The following is a 25,635-nucleotide window of genomic DNA, read 5'->3' as shown; positions in this document are numbered from 1 at the left end:
TAGAAAATAATGATACCGTTTCCGTCGTGATCTATTTTCTTAATACCACAATAGAATATATAAACAAGATAAAGAAAGCATTTAAAGTTTTATAGTATAGTTTAGATAACGTTCCTATTAGGATTTTCTTTGTTAAACGTGATTTATTTTGATATGAAAATTTAACATCTAAGTAATAGATTATGAACGAAGACAGTTGCGCTAAAAATGGCGGTTATAATAAAAGACCTAAACATCCTAGAATTCAAGCAAATATATTATCAAAAATAACGTTTTTGTAAGTACAAAATATATTTATTCGTTTTAAGTAATAATGTATGTGATATTTCATATACGTGGTAGTGATCTATCTCTTGGATACTGGAAAAACCACACACGAAAATGTAAAATTACTTCGAAAATAAATAAGTGTAGTGGTGACGTCATTTGACGTTAAGCATAACAAAATACACTGAGAGAACAAAATCAAATTGCTACACCGACAAAAATATATAAGTTTTATTTCAATTATAATGTATTATATACAGGGTGTTCTGACACTTGATGCAAAATATTCCAGAGTGAGTAGATGACGTCAAAATTTGAAGTTGCGAAATCAGAACTTATATTTAATTATATTTATAAATTATACATTCCAACATTATGAATTTTCAATGGATGATTACGTATGCTCATGTTATGTGTTTGACGGAATAAATAATTCTACACCGAAGGCCAGGGGCGGCTCATGCCCAATGGTTAACAATCCGTAACTTTTACAGGGACAACCTATACAATCGAAAGATAGCATTTTTAGATCGTTGCACATTCCAAGGAAACCGTTCGCCATAAAGAGGCACTCTGAAGAAAATTATCATAAACTGTACTTATTTTTTATAAAATGATATTTTAGAAAGTGTCCTACCAAAAAAGGTGGCGAAGGTCAACAACAACCTATACGAACACCAGCTTTAGAACAAAATGCATTAGATGAAGTTAATGCTGATCCCACAACTAGAGTAAGCAAAATGTCACTAAAATTTAACGTATCAACGACAACTTTTCATAGGATTCTTCAAAACTAACTCTTTCACTCCTTTCACATCCAGGAAGTGCATACCATGGAAGTATAGGGTTATTCAGCAAGACTGGTCTACTGTCGTTGGTTTCTAGATAAATAACGAGTTGATAATACATTTATTGAAAAAGTACTGTTTACTGATGAAGCTGGTTTCACACGAGACGGTTTTAATAATTTATATTTATGGGCAGATGAAAATCCTCACGGTACAATACAAACAAAGAATCAACGTCGATGTTGTGTTAATGTGTGGACAGGAATAGTGAGTTATAATTTAGTAGGTCCTGTTTATTCTCTTGGAATGTACTTCCGAAAAAATATCTTCCGCAGATTCCGGAAGTTTTTTTTGTTTTTATTTGATAAGTTGTAGGCTAATCAACTAAATTTGTTACATTCCAACTTTTTTCTTATGTAAGTGTCTCTTTATTTTCATAGGTAATCATCCATTAAAAATTCATAATGTGCGAATATATAATTTATAAATACACTTAAATATAACTTCTAATTTCGCAACTTTAAAGACCTATAACTCATAAAAGGGGTCATGTGAGAATTTTTTCCTTTCACAGCATTATTTTCACATCATCTACTCAGTCACCAAGCTTTTGCATCAGGTCTCGGAACACCCTGTATTGTTCCTTACACCTAGATTATGCTTATACAATTTTATTTCAGTTATTAGAAACTAGATATCTTGTCTATGCACGTCACCATCACTATTATAGTATTTGTGCTGTAGTCGTTAAATTGAGAAAAACTCCAACTGAGTGCTATAAATTATTCCAAGAGTCCTATGGGGACAATTATCCATCTCGTGCGCGTGTTTTTAAGTGGTGTAAGCGCTTTAGTGAGTGCCGAGACAGCACTGAAGATGACCTGCGCCCAGATCGCCCTGTGACTGTTTAAACTCTGAAAACAGTGACCAAAATCAACCAAATTGTGCGTGCAGATCGTCGAATGAGTATCCAGATTATTAACGAGGCTGTAAACGCCGATAAAGAAACGGTTATAAAAATTTTACACGAGGAATTACACATGACAAAAGTCTGTGCGAAGCTGATGCCAACAAATCTGACTCCTTACCAAAAGCTCTTGCGTCAACGGGTCTGCTCAGATTTCCTTGAAAGGTTAGAAAAAGATCTGCTTTGAAAGGGGCCCGATTTGAGTCGATGGAAGCGATAAAGCAAAAAACGGCAGAGCTCCTAAAGGCCCTCACCAAAGAAGACTTCCAGCACTGTTTCGATCAATGGGAAAAACGTATGGAAAGGTGTGTGGCGAGGGGAGGGGAGTATATTGAAGGAGAGTATTCGAATATAGAATAATTTTTATAATAAAACCCTTTTTCGTAACCAATCTCGTTATTTAATAACCAAACCTCGTACTGCTACTATTTTTTTATTTCTTTCTTTTTAGATATAATTTGGGTTTTATTTGGAAAATTTATAAAAAAGGGACGTTAAAGAAAGAACACATTTTTGAAGTGATAGATAACTGTAAAGCAGAAAATGCCGGAAATGAATTGGAAATATTTTTGAAAAATGACTCACATCATCTAAAACACATTTCTCTAATTAGAATCATATGGAAATGTTACGGAAAGGCGTATTTGCTAGTTGGCTTTATACAATTAATTGTAAGAAGTGCAGTAATGTGAGTTAATTATTCTTAAGTCCAGCGGTTTTAAAAGTTATTACAAAATTTTGTTAAAATTCAGTCATAATTAAATAATAATTGAAGCAGCTTTCAGTCGACCTAATTTTTGAAGTCGAATTTTACAGCAAAAAGTCGATTGTGTCCGATATAATAAACAAAAAACATATTTCGGTTTTTAAAATAGGTTATAGTCGCTGGGAATCATATCTTGCGAACATGGTGGTTGTGAACAGTAATTCCAAGTTAAGTTCAATCAATTTGACTATAATTTTTTCCGAAGAGCATTTTTTTATTTTGCCCATCAGGCTCTGAACTTTAGAAGAAACGTTGGGTAATGGCAATTTGGGCAACAAGTAGAAGTTAATGGACCCCAAAAATTTGAGAAATTTTAAAAAATTTCACATATAGTTTATTTTTGTTGTTATAAGTGTATAATATATTTATTCAATAATGCTTTTAGCGTGTTATATGATGTTTATACGGGTTACAATTAGAAAGTAAGCAACAATTCGAGAATTTATAAATTTATTAACAAACAACAATTTCAGTTGACACTATAATAATTGAGCAGAGCATACACAAAAACGGGCGGGGCTTATTTTTCAAAAAGGCGTATTGCCACCTCCATACTGGATGACGATTCTCACGCGGTTGGACATAGAACGCAAGACATTCTGAATGTTTGCTTGAAGACAATTGATCCAATGCTCAATCAGGGCCAATCAAAGCTCTTCGCGTGTGTATGGAGGAAGTATGCGACGTCTTAAACGTCTTTTGAGTTGGTGCCATACGTGCTCAATAGGATTGAGATCGGGGCTTTGAGCGAGCCAGTCCATTTTCCCAATATCAACCTCTTCAAGGTACTCCGTTACCATTCTTGCCGTGTGCATTAGCAGAAAACCATCACCAACGAATCCATCATATCTGCAACAACGAGATCCGTGTGTGCCTCAAAAGAAATACCTGTCCAAAACATTACTGAGCCACCCCCGTTGTAACCGAGTACAGGCAGCATACCGTTCTCCAAATCATCTGTATACCTTATTTTTCCCATCGTTGCCATTCAGGCACATTCTACACTCATCCGTGAACATCAATACCTTTTCCCAGTCGTCCACTGTCCAATTCATGTGTTCACGAGCAAGTCTACGTCTTCTATGAGCTGCAGTAAGCGAGGGTCCTTTAGTTGGACTGCAAGCTGACAAACCACTTTCTTTCAACCTTCGTCGAACAGTAGACGTGCTGACTGTTATTCCGTGGGCTTGTTGAAGACCGCTTTGGAGTATTCTAGCGGTTTACGCTTTCCAGCGATCCATCTGAGCTGTCTCACGAGATCCGGTCGCCAGAAACCTCTGGCGTGTTTTTTGTACTTTTGAACGACTGACATTCAAACGTCTCGCTATCTCCCGTTAACTCGTTCCAATCTCAACAGCTTTCCGATATTATTCACTCATTGTTAAGAACTAATATCAACTCTATGGAAGTTACTTTAGTAAGTACAGCAGTACATTTAAAACTTGAAGTCACTTGAAATGTTACCAAGCAAACGTTTTAAATCACAATAAACGTACATGAAGTAGTCGAAATTTTCATTCACGCGATTGGTGTTTGACCAGTAACTAATAATTGTATAGTTTCCTTGGTACCGAGAAGTTATTTCTCCTCTGTACAGGGCCGGTCTGCCTGCTACGTATACATACTAACCCATTTCACTGAATTAATAAACAAGCAAATAGTAACAATTGATGGTTTCGCAAGTTTCGTTTAGACTTTAGTTTACTTCTTCAAAACCTAATTGTCTCCTTATTACATGTTCTTGTATTTCAGCACTCTAATACCAATGGCGTTATCGAAGGTAATATTATATTTCCAGCCAGCACAGGAAGAACTTAATAAAACAGAAGTTATCAATTTCGCTATTTTATTGACGATACTCAGTTTTGTAAACATAACGTACCTCCAAAACTACCTATTGTATCTTGATGAATTCGGCATTAAAATCAAAACCGCTTTGTGTTCGGCGATTTTTAGAAAATCTCTAAGATTAACAACTAAATCTTTGTCTGATATCAGTGTGGGAAAAATAGTTACTCTTATGACAAAAGATGTACCGATTATAGAATCTTTCATTACTTACTTTAACGATACTTGGATCGGAGTGATGCAGACGATGTTAGTTTTTTATTTAATCTATAACAAAATGGGAGTTGCGACATGTGTTGGAATGGGCTTTTTTGTATTGATAGTACCATTACAAGGTAAAATAACTATTTAAAAACATTTGAACAAGTATCACTGACGATTTTGATTCTGGTTTTTGTGTGTAATTGTGTTGATTTCTACAAGGTGTTTCTATATTCGACCGACAACGCTCTACCACGGAGAGATCTCTATAAATGATTAATTTTGATATAGGAATACGAACCCTTAAAGAGTCTAGTTGCAGATATAGGGTGTTCAAAATTTTAAATCAAAAATTTGCCATAAATCAAGAACGCCTTTAATTTTTTTTTTCAAATTTGGTGACCAATTTGCTCCTTAATAAAGTAATATTTTGACATAAACAAATTTTGGAAAAATTTAACCAGTGAGGGCTAATTGTCACTTTTATCTCACTAGTTTTTAGGCCACTGGAGCAAATTATTTTTTCATTTTGTTTTAAATTGCCTGATTATTTTTAGTTAAAAAGTTAATAACCTTTTATGAAGCTAAAATTGACGGTTTTGTAGAAATTTGCCTTTAAACAAAAGTCTGCAAGCACATAAGTAATTTACAATTTAATTAATTATTTAAATTCGAATAATGATTAAGCGTAAGTAGTTCAAAACAAATAAAAAATATTCATTATCTTAGTTTGTTCAAACTGCTGGTCGCTTACTTCAATACACTTATTACACCGTTTTGTCATTGAAAAAAGTGTCTTTAAGAATAAATTTGGACGGGATTGAATGATTTCTGTCGCTGCTTGAATTCTAGCTATTAGATCTTGTTCAGATTCGATTATTGTTTTGTACACTAAGGACTTTATATAGTCCCATATAAAAAAATCGATAGGCTTTAAGTCAGGTGATCTTGGAGTCCAACAATTGGGTCCACCCCGACCAACCCATTTTTCTCTAAAACGTAAATTTAAGTAATTTCTTGCCGTTCCAGCAAAAAGAACTTATTCCCCATCATTTTGAAACCACATGTGTTAATTAAATTGTAAATTACTTATGTGCTTGCAGAGTTTTGTTTAGATGCATATTTCTACAAAACCGTTAAGGTTATCAGTTTTTTTAACTAAAAATAATCAGGGAATTTATAATAAAATAAAAAAAGAATTTGCTCTAGTGGCGTAAAGTTGTAAGTCAAAATATTACTTTATTAAGGAGCATATTGGTCACGAAATTTGAAAAAAAACTTGAAGGCGTTCTTGATTTATGGCAAATTTTTGATTTTGATGTAAAATTTTAAACATTCTATATCTCAGCAACTAGGTCTCGTAAGGGTTTGTATTCCCTTATCAAAATGAATAATTTCTCTGCGGTAGAGCGCTGTCGGTCGAATATAGAAACATCCTGTATGAAGTAAAATTATATTGAAAGACTTTTAACTTGAAAATACCTTATACGAATATTTTAATTAAGTCTTAAAAGGGGCACACTGCAAATAGTGGAGCTATATCCTGCATTTTACATTATAATCTAACAAACTATAAATGAAATTAATCACCTACATTATACATACAAAAACATTCAAACGTCAGACAAAATCTTAAATTTTTTCGTAATTTTTATACCTGCAATAAAATATTTCATTGGAAAACATGAGTTTATTAGCGATTTTCCTGCAGCAACAGCAATCAGTGGTGGACCGATGAAGGGGACCCTCCCAGAGCAAAAAAAATATAATGATGTTCTATGAAAAAAATTGAATAATTTTTATCTTTCAAGATATAACTAGTATCTGATTGTAATGTCAAATGCTAGTAAATTTATTTTTGTAAAGCTATAGATAACATTTTCTGAAGGGTCAAAACAACACCCCCCAGATTCCCTAGAGCTAAACTCTGGGCACTCCACTACCTGAGATAGTTTCTCAATATTTCTTTATTGTGGAGTTATTATAAAGAGGTTATCAAACACGTATCTACTTGTTGAAGTCTCTCTATTGAATTCAATCTCTATCTGTGTCAAACAGAATATATGTTGTTGTTATTAACTTGTCCTCGTTCCTATTCTTGATTGGTGACGACAAAAATTCTGTTATTATAGTAAAATATAGCTGACACAATACTACTACACAAATCGAATGAAGAATATAATATATAATGTGCTAAAAATCTAAAATTATACACGAGTTGCAATCCCACTATTCTAATACGAAACTGATTTTATCATTGTGTTTGACCAAGATAAAGACAAAAATTTCTGTTGCTATATACAAAAGTTAATCATCAATAAAATGAAATTTCCAATATTTGTCTTGTTTAATATAAAAATAAATAGATTTTCTTAATTTGTAGTGATAATTGGTAATATAACAGCAAAACTCAGATTGGCATGTTCAAAAGAAATGGATAGAAGGCTACAATCAACGAAAGAAACTTTATCCGGCATTCGAGTGATCAAAATGAATTCTTGGGAAGAAGCTTTCGAAGGGGAAATTAATGAAAATAGAAAGTAAATAGAAAACTTTAATTAAATTAACAAGTGTGTAGTACTAGTTTACTTATATTGACTTCATTCCTTGTGATACGAACTTAAAGTTGAGAAACATGTGCATAGCTATATAACAACATTTCAACCACAGAGTTCATTTGAACCAAGCTCGGTCAAATAACATTAGAGTTGAAGAGGAAGATCTGGAAGAAAATTAGGGAACAAGGAAGTAATAGGATAACGCAAAGAATTACTTGGAGAGAAAGATACTAACACTTGTGAGGACAATATGGAAAGACTAGAAAATGACGGAAGATAACACTGTTGTGCCACAAAACATCGAAGTAAAATTGCAGGATCGTCATGTGACATACTGTGAGATTGAGACATACTTGGGCACTAGTTTTACTCGCATATATTCAATTTTGCTTGAGAATTTGGCTGCCAAAAACATTTGTTTGCGTTGGATACCGCAGAATTTGTCAATCGTTTCGTTTGGTGTAGAAAAATGCTGAAAAACTTCAATCGTGGTACTCCAAAAGACGTTTATAAGATCGTGACAAAAGTTGTTGGCGCACGAAGTACTTCGAAGGAAATGGTCGCCTGGTTTTTCGGAATAAATGGAAATGTCGGCACCGTTATATCAGAACAACGTAGAACGGTCAGTTCGGAATGGTACACCAGCTTTTGTTTGCCAAACGAATACGAAAAACTCAAGGTAACCAACCACAGAACACGAATCATTCTCCACAACGAAAATGCGACCTGACACATCAGTTCAAACAAACGTTTTTGAACAGTCAAAACATCGAATTGATGGATCATCCGCCGTACAGTTCTTATTTGGCACCCAACGATTTCTTCTTAATCCCGCAGATCAAAAATAAATTGTGAGGTCAAAGTTTTTCTACACCTGAAGAAGCTGTTGATGCGTTCCAATCACATGTTTTGAAGGTAATTCAATCGGAATGGAGAATTAGTTCAAACGCATGCTAAATTGAGTTTAATGGAGAATATTTCAAAAAACAATGAAGCCATATGCAATAATACATATTGGTTTCTATTCGTCTATCTCAAGACTTGAGTAGCAACCTTTGTAAAAGATAAAAACATCATTATTACTATAAAAATTAGCGAAGTTATTAATACCGATAAGGATTTATAGAAGGAAAATCAACTAAAGATTCGATAGGATTTATTAAACAAGTAACAAAAACATTATAAACATAAAATAGATCTCGAAATGATCTTCATTGATTTCCAGTAAGCTTTTGATTCAATAACACAACTGGAAGCACTGCAAATTTTCAAAATACCAAGCACCCAACGAGTAACGATGTGCCCCATATCTGTCTTGCATGTTTAATAATTACAATTTATGATGATTTTCTTCAGTATGTCTCTTTATGGCGAACGGTTTTCTTGACATGAAGAACGATCTAAAAATCTACATATCTCCTAAACCATAAACTTTAACGAGTTGAACAAAGAGTACCTTTTTGTTAAAAAATCTTTAGATTGTATAGTTTGTCCCTGTAAAGGCTGCCATTGGGCATGAGCTGCCCCTGGCCTTCAGATATTAATGTAGAATTATTTATGGCATCAAACACAAAATATAGGGAAGTAAGATTGTGGCCTTAAAATCATCGTTGATCAATATATATTTATATGAATTATTATCCAATTATATTGTTTTAGGAAAGAAATGACTGCTATTTTGAAACTGTTTTTGTCAAAAACCAGTGTACTCTTGATGGGTAGCTTAACAACAAAAATAGCCTACTACTTATTACTAATCACTTACCTCTATTTGGGCAAAACCTTTTCTGCAGAAATGATTTATTACGTAACAACTTTATTTCTGAGGATAAGACACGCTCTAAATACCTCCATACCAGTTGGGGTAACCGTCGTAGCTGATACATTTGCGGCTCTAACACGAATAAAAGATTTCATATTATCGGAAGAAACTACACAAAAAATTGAGATTAATCATTTAGAGAACAAACCGCAAGTATATTTCGAAAATGTTACGGTTAATGTAGGTAATAAAGAAATTTTGAAAAACATCTGCCTTAACATGGAATCGGGTTTGGTTATAATTACCGGTCCTACCGGCAGTGGTAAAACAAGTCTTTTAAAATGTATTTTAGATGAAAATGAATGTACAAAAGGTCGAGTATACAAATCTGGTTGTATATCTTATGCCCAACAAGAACCGTGGATATTCCCTTCTAGTTTAAGACAGAATATAATTTTTGATCAAGAGTACGATAAAGAGAGATATGAAATGGTGTTGAAAGCATGTGGATTGAGCCATGATATTAATATGTTATCAGTAGGTAAAGATACGCTTATTTAACATAATGCTTTTGTAGATTAGTGCGAAGGTATTGCTGCAAATCTGTCCCTTGGTATTTTTCTTTACTTACTAACTATATTCGCTTCTGTAAATGTGGCTTCCTGCTGAAGCTTGTATTTTGAATTTTTCCTACGGCATTGAACCTCGATTTTTCCACTTCCTACTCTGCATATTTGATTCTAAACCATGGTGATGGATCCCTAACTTCTCTATTGCTATCAGTATTACAAAACATTTCAATTGTCTTTTCTATACTGCCTTAGAAGACAACTGTGTCTGTCTTCGAGTTTTTCATCACTATATATATCATGCACCACATGGTATGAAACACCACTATCTTTTAGTAGTCACAAATCGATTTTGCAGCATATCTTTTTTAACTTGAAGTGGTAGCAGTTGTGGGTGCTCCATCTTCATATTCGTCTACACACGAATGTTCACCACTTATAATACTGTGGACTCGATCCAGTTTCTGGTTTCTATTTCCACAAGTTACAATATTACGTAATGATAAATATTTGATTTGATTTGAAAATGGTAAGATGAGGGAGACAAAGAAAAAGATACTGAGAAGAATGGAAGAGAGTAGACTGCCACGCATCGTACTTGAAGGGAAACCAATAGGGAAAAGAGAACCTGGGCGACCACCTAAGAGATGGATGGACAGCTGGTAGTCCACCTCCCAGGAACTGATACAGAGGAACCTGCGAAACTAACAGATCATGAGATCTTAAAAATGAATAAGAAGAAGAAGATTTAAAAATTTGCCAAGGGTGGAGCAAAGGGATCGGTCCTCCTAGATGAAATTTTGACTAGCGGCTTCCTAGACAGTGGAAGCTGAAACATTATTACAGCAATCAAATTCACGATTTGTCTTTCGTTTTTAGCCCGTATGTTTTGTATGTTGAATCATTGAGACACTTTTTACTAGTCAAAATATTGGTCGATACTTTTTTTCAACTGTATACTAGATATATTTCAATAATTACATGGAAAATACTTATTTATAGAAATAAATTTCTTTACTTTCTTATTTCTTAGACCTTTTGATATGTTTTTTTGATATCTTCTTTTACCCAAAAATTGTCCGACTTAAATTAGATTCCTCATCCAATCTCAATAAATCTTCCTCTTTGCTACCCAAAACCATCCTCCCATTTTCTAAAAGCTGGTGTTTATTCAAATTGTTTATAGTACCTCCAGCATCTTCATCTCCACTAATTTCTGAAGTCATTGAGGACTTCGTCGACTTTTCGGTAAATCCTACAAAACAAAAACAATGTAATAACTTGGAGAATTGGATATCACGTGAATGTTATATTGAGTTCTAGATTGAACTGTTACTAACATGCTAAAAATCAATTTTAAATAATACATAAATACGTATACGATGTCTAAACACAACAAAACATAACTATAGTCTATTTCAGAAAGGCATAGAGTAATAAAATGGGGAATTCCATGCAGTTCGGTTCAATTTCGGTGTCGGCTATAGGTGTAGGTCTTGAAATATTGTGTAGGGATTACTTAGGTAGTAGATTATACAGTTACGTTTTGCTTTTAACAGGTACCGTTTAACCTTCTATTAGTGCCTTTGCCTAATTTCAACCCCATTTCAGATTCGGCTTTCCTTTTTACGAGTATCCTACCGGCACGCCTTTGGCACACTATTTTCAGTGTTTGTGAATGAAACTATGAAAGTGTCCTTAATATTCGTTGGGTCACTCTGTGGTTTCTTTGAATACCTAATGAGGTTTTATTACTCTATACCTTTCTGAAATAAACTATAGAGATTGAAAGGGTATGCAAAAATGAGAGCAAGTATAAATATTAGACCCTCCCTTTATTTATGGAAAAATACCAACAAAGACTCATTGCAGCAACTGACTCGTGTCTATCAAACCTATATTACAGATAATTGATAATAGAGATAATGAATTTGTAGGTGACGATTCTATGATAGACGATAGCGGTACAAATTTGAGCAAAGGACAACAGTGTAGAATAAATTTAGCTAGAGCTGTTTATAGAAAAGCAGATATATATTTAATAGATGATTGTTTAACGTCTTTGGATATTAATGTTCAAAAGCATGTAATTCAAAGCTGCATCAAGGAATTTTTGGCTGATAAAATATGTCTCTTTGTAACACAAAATCCAGGATTATTTGAGGGAAATTATAAAATTCTTGTAATAGATGAAGAAAAAGTAGTCGTATCACAAGATGTATTTCGCCAATACCAAGATATTTCGAATAATTTGGCAAACAAAGAAAAATGCTTAGAAAATAATGATTGTTTATTGAATAATGACTTTGGTACAGAACAGACAAGCTTATTAAATGACAAAAATAAGAAAAATATGTATCAAGAAAATATAAAACAAGGAAAAGTTGAGTTTGAAACGTATAGAAAATATGGAAGTAATGTAGTAATGATCGTGATTATTCTAATATTTTTTATATTAACTCAGATTTCAAAAAGCTACAGTGAAAAGATTTTGAGCGATTGGTAAGTACTTAAAAATATGTAATTGTACATAAACATGTGTTGCGTCGGGATTTTGAGATATTTCATGTTATAATTTTCGTATTTTTAGGTTAGAATTACTCAATATATTTACGTGCTGAATTATCACTTTTAGGGTAAACATAATACATAGAAATTCTTCAAGAAATACAGAGCAAAACGCAGAATCAGATTTATATTTGGAATTATATTCAATTTTGATTTTGACATTGACGATTTTATCGGTAATTTCGGCATTTTTACTTTTCAATTTTAGTAGAGCAGCTTCGATTAATCTGCATAAAAACTTAGTTGAATCCGTCATAAATGCCAAAATGACTTTCTTTGATACGCATCTTATTGGCAATATCATAAACCGCTTCTCCAAAGATCTGAGTATAGTTGATGAACAAATACCTTTTGCAGTTTACGATTTTCTGCAGGTAAGAAACGTTATTTTTTAGTAACATAGAGTCATTAATCTATGGTAGTAACATACAGGACAAAACTAAAATATAGAATATATTCTAATTGCATTCATTTTATAATCTTTTTCAGATCCTTTTAGGTTTATTTGGAGTGGTGTTTCTAATAGCGGCTGTTAATATCACTTTGATTTTACCCACTATTATATTTTTTTTAATATTGTATTTAATCAGAAAAATATACATGCCAACCGGACGCACTTTACAAAGGCTTGACAGTGCAAGTAAGTCTTCACTTCTTTCAATATTTTACTTCCACTTCCAACCTTCTAAAGTGAGGTACTAAATTTGTAACGTTTGAAAAAATACCAAAACTTGTCAATTTTTATCGTAGATTCAAACTTTTTCATCTCTCCACTGCATCTTGGGAATCCTCAAATAGCAAAGAATGTCATTTTGAAGTTGCTTCATTCTGTCTAGGCGTTATTTTTTATGGTTTAAATGATTTTTTTTAGAAAAAACGAAATTGGATTTTTTGAAATTATCAATCCTGAATATCAATCCAAGGTGATAAGAAGTGAAATTCACATATTTATTCTTGAAAAATGAGCTTCTCAGTATAGCTTCTGGACTCATTGCCCAAAATCATATAAAGCAGCAAGTCAGTATTCAGTATTTGAGACACATTTGAAAGAAACAATTAAAACAAAATTGTTTATTTTCGCGAGAATCTTACCAGAAATAATACTGTTATAGTAGATGTTCTTGGTGATGAATAACAGGCCAACATTGAGAAATATCTTTCATAAAACTGATTCATTGAAAAATATAAAGTTCAGCACGATAAATTTAACCTTATTATTATTATTATATTAATCCAAGAAATGAACGTAGATGATCAACATTTACGAGGGCTGCTATTGAAGTTTTGAGCTATGGCAACACTATTGTCAAATCTAACATTGTTATCATAGAATTTGACATTTTAAAAGGTGAATGTACTCAGAACGTGTTACCATACGAGTGCTATTTGGGTTGTATTCGGATTAAACCAACAGCAGTGTACCGATCAAATCGCTTTCACTTTTGATAATGGAGCACCATCTCTAACCACCGTTTTTCGTTGCTTTTCCGAATTCAATCGTGGTCGCACTTCGCTACTGTATAAATTTCATGAAAATCGTCATAAATCGTCTATTGTGATGGAAAACATCGATGTTGTGCGGGAAAACGGTAATACATAGATAATAATAGCATCTCAAAATTTAACATTTAAAGATTCTCCAGAAATGCTTTAGTAGCAGAGTTCAAAAAGAAACTACTATGAAGATTGGAGAACTTATGCGTCAAATTTCACCACCGTTGTGTTTTCTTAGAGAAATGAAAGCAGTTTACTCCAAAAAAAGTCGTGGAGAATATAAAACTGAACTGTTATACATAAATAATGATAGCATCTCAAAATTCGACATTCGAAGATTCTTCAGGAATGTTTTGGTAGCTAGAAAGTTCAATAAGAATCTTCTAGTAGCAAGAGAGTTCAAAAACAAACTACTCTGAAGATTGGAGAACTTTTGGGTCAAATTTCACCACCGTTATGTTTTCTTAGAGAAATGAAAACAGTATACTTCAAAAAAAAAGTTGTGGAGAATATAAAACAAGGACTGTTATACATAAATAATGATAGCATCTTAAAACTCAACATTTAAAGATTCTTCAAGAATCTTCCAGTAGCAAGAGAGTTCAAAAAGAAACTACTCTGAAGATTAGAGAACTTATGCGTCAAATTTCACCACCGTTATGTTTTCTTAGAGAAATGAAAGCAGTATACTCCAAAAAAAAAGTCGTGGATAATATAAAACACGGACTGTTATACATAAATAATGATAGCATTTTAAAACTCAACATTTAAAGATTCTTCAAGAACGCTCTAGTAGCAAGAGAGTTCAAAAAGAAACTACTCTGAAGATTAGAGAACTTATGCGTCAAATTTCACCACCGTTATCTTAGAGAAATGAAAGCAGTATACTCCAAAAAAAAGTCGTGGAGAATATAAAACACGGACTGTTATACATAAATAATGATAGCATCTTAAAACTCAACATTTAAAGATTCTTCAAGAATCTTCTAGTAGCAAGAGAGTTCAAAAAGAAACTACTCTGAAGATTAGAGAACTTATGCGTCAAATTTCACCACCGTTATGTTTTCTTAGAGAAATGAAAGCAGTATACTCCAAAAAAAAGTCGTGGAGAATATAAAACACGGACTGTTATACATAAATAATGATAGCATCTTAAAACTCAACATTTAAAGATTCTTCAAGAACGCTCTAGTAGCAAGAGAGTTCAAAAAGAAGCTACTATGAAGATTAGAGAACTTATGGGTCAAATTTCACCACCGTTATCTTAGAGAAATGAAAGCAGTATACTCCAAAAAAAAGTCGTGGATAATATAAAACACGGACTGTTATACATAAATAATGATAGCATCTCAAAATTCGCCATTTAAAGATTCTTCAAGAACGCTCTAGTAGCAAGAGAGTTCAAAAAGAAGCTACTATGAAGATTAGAGAACTTATGGGTCAAATTTCACCACCGTTATCTTAGAGAAATGAAAGCAGTATACTCCAAAAAAAAGTCGTGGATAATATAAAACACGGACTGTTATACATAAATAATGATAGCATCTCAAAATTCGACATTTAAAGATTCTTCAAGAACGCTCTAATAGCAAGAGAGTTCAAAAAGAAGCTACTATGAAGATTAGAGAACTTATGCGTCAAATTTCACCACCGTTATGTTTTCTTAGAGAAATGAAAGCAGTATACTCCAAAAAAAAGTCGTGGAGAATATAAAACACGGACTGTTATACATAAATAATGATAGCATCTTAAAACTCAACATTTAAAGATTCTTCAAGAATCTTCTAGTAGCAAGAGAGTTCAAAAAGAAACTACTCTGAAGATTAGAGAACTTATGCGTCAAATTTCACCACCGTTATGTTTTCTTAGAGAAATGAAAGCAGTATACTCCAAAAAAAAGTCGTGGAGAATATAAAACAAGGACTGTCATACTTAAATAATGATAGCATCTTAAAACTCAACATTTAAAGATTCTTCAAGAACGCTCTAGTAGCAAGAGAGTTCAAAAAGAAGCTACTATGAAGATTAGAGAACTTATGGGTCAAATTTCACCACCGTTTTCTTAGAGAAATGAAAGCAGTATACTCCAAAAAAAAGTCGTGGATAATATAAAACACGGACTGTTATACATAAATAATGATAGCATCTCAAAATTCGACATTCGAAGATTCTTCAGGAATGTTTTGGTAGCTAGAAAGTTCAATAAGAATCTTCTAGTAGCAAGAGAGTTCAAAAACAAACTACTCTGAAGATTGGAGAACTTTTGGGTCAAATTTCACCACCGTTATGTTTTCTTAGAGAAATGAAAACAGTATACTTCAAAAAAAAAGTTGTGGAGAATATAAAACAAGGACTGTTATACATAAATAATGATAGCATCTTAAAACTCAACATTTAAAGATTCTTCAAGAATCTTCCAGTAGCAAGAGAGTTCAAAAAGAAACTACTCTGAAGATTAGAGAACTTATGCGTCAAATTTCACCACCGTTATGTTTTCTTAGAGAAATGAAAGCAGTATACTCCAAAAAAAAAGTCGTGGATAATATAAAACACGGACTGTTATACATAAATAATGATAGCATTTTAAAACTCAACATTTAAAGATTCTTCAAGAACGCTCTAGTAGCAAGAGAGTTCAAAAAGAAACTACTCTGAAGATTAGAGAACTTATGCGTCAAATTTCACCACCGTTATCTTAGAGAAATGAAAGCAGTATACTCCAAAAAAAAGTCGTGGAGAATATAAAACACGGACTGTTATACATAAATAATGATAGCATCTTAAAACTCAACATTTAAAGATTCTTCAAGAATCTTCTAGTAGCAAGAGAGTTCAAAAAGAAACTACTCTGAAGATTAGAGAACTTATGCGTCAAATTTCACCACCGTTATGTTTTCTTAGAGAAATGAAAGCAGTATACTCCAAAAAAAAGTCGTGGAGAATATAAAACACGGACTGTTATACATAAATAATGATAGCATCTTAAAACTCAACATTTAAAGATTCTTCAAGAATCTTCTAGTAGCAAGAGAGTTCAAAAAGAAACTACTCTGAAGATTAGAGAACTTATGCGTCAAATTTCACCACCGTTATGTTTTCTTAGAGAAATGAAAGCAGTATACTCCAAAAAAAAGTCGTGGAGAATATAAAACACGGACTGTTATACATAAATAATGATAGCATCTTAAAACTCAACATTTAAAGATTCTTCAAGAACGCTCTAGTAGCAAGAGAGTTCAAAAAGAAGCTACTATGAAGATTAGAGAACTTATGGGTCAAATTTCACCACCGTTATCTTAGAGAAATGAAAGCAGTATACTCCAAAAAAAAGTCGTGGATAATATAAAACACGGACTGTTATACATAAATAATGATAGCATCTCAAAATTCGACATTTAAAGATTCTTCAAGAACGCTCTAGTAGCAAGAGAGTTCAAAAAGAAGCTACTATGAAGATTAGAGAACTTATGGGTCAAATTTCACCACCGTTATCTTAGAGAAATGAAAGCAGTATACTCCAAAAAAAAGTCGTGGATAATATAAAACACGGACTGTTATACATAAATAATGATAGCATCTCAAAATTCGACATTTAAAGATTCTTCAAGAACGCTCTAATAGCAAGAGAGTTCAAAAAGAAGCTACTATGAAGATTAGAGAACTTATGCGTCAAATTTCACCACCGTTATGTTTTCTTAGAGAAATGAAAGCAGTATACTCCAAAAAAAAGTCGTGGAGAATATAAAACACGGACTGTTATACATAAATAATGATAGCATCTTAAAACTCAACATTTAAAGATTCTTCAAGAATCTTCTAGTAGCAAGAGAGTTCAAAAAGAAACTACTCTGAAGATTAGAGAACTTATGCGTCAAATTTCACCACCGTTATGTTTTCTTAGAGAAATGAAAGCAGTATACTCCAAAAAAAAGTCGTGGAGAATATAAAACAAGGACTGTCATACTTAAATAATGATAGCATCTTAAAACTCAACATTTAAAGATTCTTCAAGAACGCTCTAGTAGCAAGAGAGTTCAAAAAGAAGCTACTATGAAGATTAGAGAACTTATGGGTCAAATTTCACCACCGTTTTCTTAGAGAAATGAAAGCAGTATACTCCAAAAAAAAGTCGTGGATAATATAAAACACGGACTGTTATACATAAATAATGATAGCATCTCAAAATTCGACATTTAAAGATTCTTCAAGAATCTTCTAGTAGCAAGAGAGTTCAAAAAGAAACTACTCTGAAGATTAGAGAACTTATGCGAAAATTCTTCAGGAATGTTTCGGAAGCTAGAAATTTCAAAAAGAAGCTACGAAAAATTGATGCACCTTTGGGTCAGATTTGACCACTGCTGTGTTCTTTTAGAAAGATGTAGGGAGTCGTGGAACATTCAAGAAAAAAACGGAATGCAGAGATAATTATAGCAATCTCAAAATTATGTTTTACTGAACACTCAACATATTTTTTAAGGATGTTTTGGTAGCTAGAGAGTTAACAAAGAAACTACTATCAAAATTGAGTACCTCTAGGCCAAATTTGATCACCTTATTTCAGATAGTAGGGTTGCATATTCTACTTAGGAAATGGTTTTTGTGGTTATTAATGTGGTTATTAATTCCCAATGTAATCAATCAACTTCACCAGTTTCATCAAATTACTAGCCAATTCAACAAAATATAATAATTTTCATTTTCAGAGCTTCCTTTTTGTTTTGAGAGATAAACTCCTTGTGGTCCTCTTACCAATTTTAATTATAAGAAATTTTTAAATCGATATTTTTATACCTTATAATAATTCCGAGCATGTATTAGTTTTCGATCAAAGAAATTGATAATTAATACCGAGAAACTGCATAACCTTTTTTAAACATTTCAAAAGTATAAATAAGCAATTATAACAAGGATAAACTATAAACGAATATTGTTTATATATAAATAACCTTAGTCAGGTTCAAGACCACGTTTTCATATCGTTGTTCGTATCAATGACTTCAACTTCTTCACGTACCGTACTCGATCGTGGGCAATTAGCAGCTCAACTTTAGTAATTTCAGAATAGGTTGTGTAAGTTCCACGAATATTTCAAATAAATAACCAGAAAACCATAAGGATGTCATAAAATAGACATCAAACATTTGAACTTTACAATATCGGTTAATTATTTTTTTTTTTGTATAATCAACTAAAATGGAAATTAGTCAGCTACATAACAGTATTAGGATAAAAGCGCCAGTAGTTTAATTCGATACGTTCTGCGAGTGGTTTATAGCATTAGGATTTTTGCTCTTATATTCTAGTAAAAGTCAGTTGCTTTAGATCCAAAAATCATATTACTGTCTCTTTATCATTCCCCATATGAGTTACTATAAGGTCCTGGTATTCACTTATTGGTGCTTACAAATATCTAAGAGCAGCTTTTCGATTACTTTAACTGTTGAAAATTCAACATTTAGTCATATCTCACTATTCTATGATTAGACAATGTGACTTCAGTAACAGTTTGACAATTACTTCTGCTTTCGCTTGTCAAATTTCATAAAGTATCTATTCATTTGAAAACCTCACCACGTTTCAATAGATATTATAGATAATTACCTTCTTCTTTATCTCGACAACCAAACAAAAGTATAATTATTGTTGTCCCTATTCTATTTCACACAAAAACAAACACAAACAAATAAGTTAGATAAGCAATACTACTACGGGACCGGATGTTAAGTCATATGTCATGTATTCTACATATTACTAGTCATGTTGTGTGCCATTTGTCATATGCTTTGTTATCTCAATTAATAGTGTTTATATTAAAGATAGAGAGAGCGAGACATCAGAGGTTGTTCCGATAGAGCGAGAAATAACATCGGTATGCCACTCTATATCTTTCTCTACTCTTTTCTGATTGGATCGCCTTGACTTCGAAGTTTCGAGTGGTAGAAACGACAAAGAGGGAGAATAACAAATTTCGATTTCATTAGTGAGTAGAGGAAGATAGAGAATGGTAAACCGATGCTCTTTTTATTTTTTCTAATAGTACAATTTCACTTAAATGTCGCACTCCATGTCTATAATACCTCTACGTCCCAATCGCCCCAGTTTTTGTCATTTGTCACCAATCATCTTGTGTCATCTGTTATATATTTCAATCTGTCACCAGTACTTGTCATTTGTCACCAATCATATTGTGTCATCTGTCATATAATCTTTGATACCATCTGTTACAAGCGTGAGATCTGTCTCGTGTCTGTTATATGATCGCATCTATTAATGGTCCTATATGAGTTATATGTAATTCATAAATTTTATCAATCATCTTTCACCCATCATTATTTAATGAATGAGCAATGGAGCAAATTCTTTCAGCAAGAAGTCCAATAGTGGGTTATTTGAATTCGTCTCTGGAAGGTTTAACTACAATCAAAGCATTTCGTGCTGAAAAAGCGCTGACAAAAGAATTTGATAAACATCAAGATTTATACACATCCGTAAACTATACGTCAAAATGTTGTAAAAGAGCATTCGGATACTATATGGATGTCTTCTGCACTATCTATATGGGAGTTATTATGGCAGTCTTTCTTATTTTTGACCATAGTAAGTATTTTTGTTCTATCGGCGTAAATCACCAGAGATATCACCTTATGCGGAAGAAAAATACGAATGATTGATAAATCTTGAAGTAACGATGAAATATGAATAAAATCTCTTGTAATATAACTGGTGATGAAGTTGTGTCTTACTGGAAATTGATTCGAATATCCGAAACTCCAGTTGCATCTATATAAAAAGATTAAGTCAACGAAATGAGTAGATGTAGTTAGATTTAGTTGAAATTTGTTATCAAAAGCAGTATGCACGAAAACTTTTATAAATGAAATACACACATCAGAGAACTAATATTGAGTTTGTATATTTTTTGATATAATAAAGGCTTTCGACATTAGCAATACTAGAACCATTCCACAAACACACAATTAGTTTCAAATTATGCTCTTCAGTAAACTGTGTTCCATAAAAATCATAACAACTTGTTCGTTGAACAATTTTAGTGAATGTATTTATACTAAGTCTGTCTTCGTGAAATACAAGCCTTTTTAATCCATATCTAGAGGGCTTAGTAAATTAAATGATACCCTATCGATCACATCCTATACATATTCAATGGGTAATGAATCAGGCGACCGAGCAGACCAGCGAGAATGTAGCCAGCTGTATATAGGTCCCACGTCCTACGTCCGTCACTTCTTGTATGAGAGCTATCCTGCGTGTTACAGACAAGGCGGGATTTTTACATTCTTCACGCATCCAACCACAACCCAATTTAATGCACATTTATTACCCATTGTCTTTTTCTTTGATCCATTGTAACCTGCATGATGAATTGTTGTAAGAGAAAGATATAAAAATGGACGATATGAATGTACTAAATCATTTACAGTTGATCGTGTTGTTGTAAATCTGTCTATTCGATGCCCAAAAGACTTTAGCGATGTTCCTTTTCCAGCTCCATTCCCTCAGTTACGTCCTGATCCTGGCAAGACGTTGTTGTTTGGACTAGCATCTGAAGACCGTGGTTGTAGATTATTCAACGAGCTCCTAATACGCCAATATTACGGTTTAAATGAGCTAGTGCGTAAAGACCTATTATTGTGTGCCCTGGGATGTCAGGTAGCAATGACACTCCAAATTTAGCTACCGGTTTGGTGGCTAACTGGCTTACCTCTTCTGGCTTCAAGAAGTTTGAAGAAAAGTATAGTAGCCGTTGCCTATAGACAGTCTTGCATTCACAGAAGTATCGGCTGTTTCCTTCGGTTTCTTGCAGAAACTACAAGAGCCATCGCGAGTTTTCCGATAGTTTTCATATGGTAATTCACAGGATAATTTCTGCTAAGCTAACCAGTTGTTTTCCCACTTTTTTATGATCATGACTTGATTGCATTTTGGGAAACCTGAAAGTTTTTGGTCATATGAAAGATTGTCGCGCCTTTTTTGTCAGATGATCAGCTGTTCATTGCCGTGTACTCTAGTGTGGTCAGGTACCCACATTAGAGTAACTTTAACGCTTGCTTCAAGAGAGTTCAAAGGTTATGTTCAGCATTCTCACAATATCTTTCATTAAATTTGGTAAGAGTCAAGTAATTGGAGGGCTGCGATGTTATTATATAGTTATTAGAAATACATAGCATCTGTGATCATATCAGTGAGTACCTTATATTCTTTTAGAAAGCTTAGGTGTCCAGTCAGTTCGCCCGACTACATATTCTGTTCAGTTCATGTGTTTTTTGGCCAATTTATGGCTTAACTTTCTATAATCGCCTTCAAATGACACGCCTGTTATTGCAAGCTTATCTAAGGTTATTTTCCAAATTTAGGTTTTTGATCTTGACCAGCATATGAAACCTGTAGAATGTGTCTTTACATCTAGTTCATCATTTTGGGTTTTAGGCCCTATATTCCTCCTATCATTCTACACCAGATGTGTAAAGATATTCATGCCTTATGAATTACTGCTTGGAGATGTATTCATGTTACATCACAACGAATCGATTTCAAGAGGGATCATATGATAATTAGACAAAAAGCCCGTGAGAGCCAGTTGAATAGAAGACGTTAAACTTGATGTTTCAAGATATTCTGTAAATCTAAAAGACGTACGATTTCCAGAAAAGACTTATTTTGTTTAAAAGAATGTTCTTTCGTTTGTTTTAAACTTCTTGTCAATTACGTTTTTTTCTAACATAAACTTTTCATCTAACATACCGACTGTTTTATTCTAAATAATACCCTAGACCAAACAATATTCCAAATTAATTGTTGTAAAGTGTCAATAAATTGGAGATTATGGAAGTCACTATATATCGTAATAGTATGTTATTTAATTTTGTTTCAAGACACCTCAGTTGGAGATATTGGATTAGCTATCACTCAAGCTATTAGTCTTAATGGTATAGTTCAGTATGGTATAAAACAATGGGCTGAAATCGAAAATAAAATGACGTCCGTTGAAAGAATTTTAGAATATTCGGAAACGGAAAAAGAAGTACAAACTCCGAACTCTATAATCGCGAGCTGGCCGAAATGTAATAGCATACGATTCGACAAAGTCACATTTTCGTACGGAAACGGTAGTAAATGCATTTTGGAAGATATTAATTTAGTGATCAATGCTGGAGAAAGAATAGGCATAATCGGCAGAACAGGTATTTGTTTTTTGACAATCTTTGATTAAGAGCTGAGCTTATTTAAAAAGATACTTCGACCATTTTCCATCACTGCTATTCAATGCTTTGTTTTTGTTGTTTTAGTTTTTTTAAAATAATTCTTTCGACTTTTCTTTAAACATTTATAAAAATATGATATTGACACTGACACTTTGCGTATTTATATTAATCAATAGATCACCTACATCATGAACATCAAAATAAGAATAAAATGAAAATAGAAATTTGTTCTCATAAGAAAAATTAATTTTTCCTCAGTCCTTACATCTCAATATGTAGCAGTCTTAACCAATCAAACTGTTTGTAGTTTTATTAGAATTTAAAAAATAGAGCTATAAATTTCACTTGAATCATTTATAGCTTTTTCGTTTTTATGAATATGAACCATTTCTAAAAATTCTCTTTTTCGTGTATTAAATTCCGTTCCAACAATTTTTGAATCTTTATAATCGAATTTATGTTTTTTTTTTTCATATTACATGGTTCGTTAACGCATTTTTATTTTTTTTATCGTATTGATGACCTTTTAGTCTATTTTCTAAATATTGAGAAGTCTGCCCTAAGTTTGGCTGAGAGATCTATCCAAATCACATCAAAGAAAATAATTATTATTAACAGAAACGAAACATCAAAACATAAAACATTTTTTCTTACAATATATACAAGGACTTAATTTAAGTAAAATTTATAGTTCTATTTTGTAAATTCTAATAAAACTACAAATAATTTCTATTTCTATTTTTTATTCTTATTTTGATGTTCATGATGTAGGTGATCTATTGATTAATATAAGTTGGCAAATTGTCAGTATCAATATCATATTTTGATAATGAATTAAAGTCGAAACATCAAATTTTATCTTTCTTATTATTATTAAAACCTAAAATCCAGAACATTTAGTTGTGTTATCTGTTTTTTGGTAGAGTGTAAGTTCAAATGAATATTTAGGCCGTAAAAAATTTGGTTTTGTCCTTGAGTCAGTTCTGTAAATTTAGTCCTTCGAGAAAGAAATTTAAAATTATTATATATGGAGTTTGGATGGCCAGTCTATCTAATCTAACCCATTGTCGGCTTGGCAAAAATGAACTGAGATCTGATTAAGATCTGAGAGTTTAGCATTGAAAAAAAATTCCAAAGTTGTCAGATGCAAAGGCTAAAGCTGGATTTTTTGTTATTCCACAAATAAATATGTTTGCTAGTGAAGAATTTCCAAAATTACTCACCAGCGCTCAATAATAAAAAAGTCGGAACTTTTTTAAAGGAGTAGCTTTTGAATTTTTAGGGAATAAAAAGTTATCGAGAACTAGTTGATAACATGGTAGAAGATTGGGTAACGAAAATCTTTAGAAGTACGCATGCTTTAAAAACAACGTGGTATAAATGAAAATACGATGGGGGACTCCATTTGGAGTTTAGTGAGACAAAGCTTTTGTAAACCTGAAAGGAAATGTAAATTTTAAACTTTTTTGTCATTTGATATAATATAAAATTATACCTACATAAATAAATATTTTATTTAAAAAAAATTTAAACTATGAATTTTTAAAATATTGATAAACCATTATCCTGAATACAAAATCAAACTTTTTAAGGGTATATATATATATTTTTGTTTGAAGCATCGATAGATCAAAATCAAATCAAAATGTGTTATTGCTAAAAGAAGCGGTTGTCCTTTTTTCCAGATTATCCTGATTATTAACATGTTTTGCAGGTTCCGGAAAAACCACTTTGTTATCGTTACTTTTCCGTTTATACAATTACGAAGGGATAATATCGATAGGAGGTGTTGATATACAAAGAATACCTTTGAAGATCCTCCGCTCTAATATATCCATTATGTCTCAAAACCCAATGATTTTTTCGAGTACAGTTCGTAAAAATTTGGATCCTTTGAATAAATATTCGGACGCTGAGATATGGCGTGCAATCAAGACGGTCCAATTGGATAAAGTCATAAAATCTCTGAATATTGAAATGGACGAGACAGGGTCAACTTTAAGCACTGGACAAAAACAATTATTATGTTTAGCTCGATGTTTGTTGAATAAAAATAGAATCATCATATTAGATGAAGCTACTTCTGATATGGATACGGAAAATGAGAATTTAATCAATGCTGTTTTTGAAAATTATTTTACGGATTGTACCTTACTGATAATAGCACATAAGTTGAACTCTATTTTGAACTGTGACAGAGTTTTAGTGATGCAAGATGGAAAAATAGTGGAAAATGGAACTGTAAACAATTTGGGGAAGGATCAAAACAGTTTATTTCATAGTATGTTGAAGAACTCTAAACTACTGCATTGTATCTAATCGTTTTTTATAGTTTTTGAAAATATGAATAAATGAATTATATTGATTTTTTGTTTGTATATTTGTGTTAATCTATACGAAGTGTCTAGTTTAGAAAATCGACTTTTCTATAAAAAACTTGGTACTTTGGTTCTAATAGTATTAATCAATTTGTAATCAACTCTTTCGCTTGGTTTACACGAGACTAGTTGAATGGGCGAGCTATTGGACCCAGTTGATAGGCCCAGTTGTTGCCCTGGTACTCGACCAGATATCCACGCGCATCCCAAAAAACCGACGCTATGATCTTGCCTACAGATGGAAC

At 32.6% G+C, this 25,635-nt stretch overlaps 1 protein-coding gene across 2 annotated transcripts; it reads left to right on the top strand.

Annotated features, from left to right (window-relative positions):
• Nucleotides 1–106: 106 nt before the first annotated feature.
• LOC130901207 (ATP-binding cassette sub-family C member 4-like) lies at nucleotides 107–25,378 on the top strand. 2 transcript variants are annotated; one of them, XM_057812399.1, is made up of 11 exons: nucleotides 107–277; nucleotides 2,474–2,710; nucleotides 4,541–4,971; nucleotides 7,221–7,377; nucleotides 9,055–9,698; nucleotides 11,664–12,228; nucleotides 12,362–12,668; nucleotides 12,784–12,934; nucleotides 20,155–20,385; nucleotides 22,683–22,991; nucleotides 24,727–25,378. In XM_057812399.1, exons 1-11 carry the CDS (start codon nucleotides 183–185, stop codon nucleotides 25,329–25,331), a joined length of 3,732 nt encoding a protein of 1,243 aa, XP_057668382.1. In that variant the 5' UTR covers nucleotides 107–182; the 3' UTR covers nucleotides 25,332–25,378. The 2 variants fall into 2 exon arrangements, with proteins under 2 accessions (XP_057668382.1, XP_057668383.1); XM_057812400.1 differs by lacking the exon at nucleotides 20,155–20,385 and having other exon boundaries at nucleotides 24,727–25,377.
• The last annotated feature ends 257 nt before the right edge of the window (nucleotides 25,379–25,635 follow it).

Source organism: Diorhabda carinulata, chromosome X, assembly GCF_026250575.1.
Source record: "Diorhabda carinulata isolate Delta chromosome X, icDioCari1.1, whole genome shotgun sequence".
NCBI classification, from domain to species: domain Eukaryota; kingdom Metazoa; phylum Arthropoda; class Insecta; order Coleoptera; family Chrysomelidae; genus Diorhabda; species Diorhabda carinulata.
Note: the sequence above shows the minus strand (reverse complement) of the source record. Positions and strands in the feature narration are given on the sequence as shown.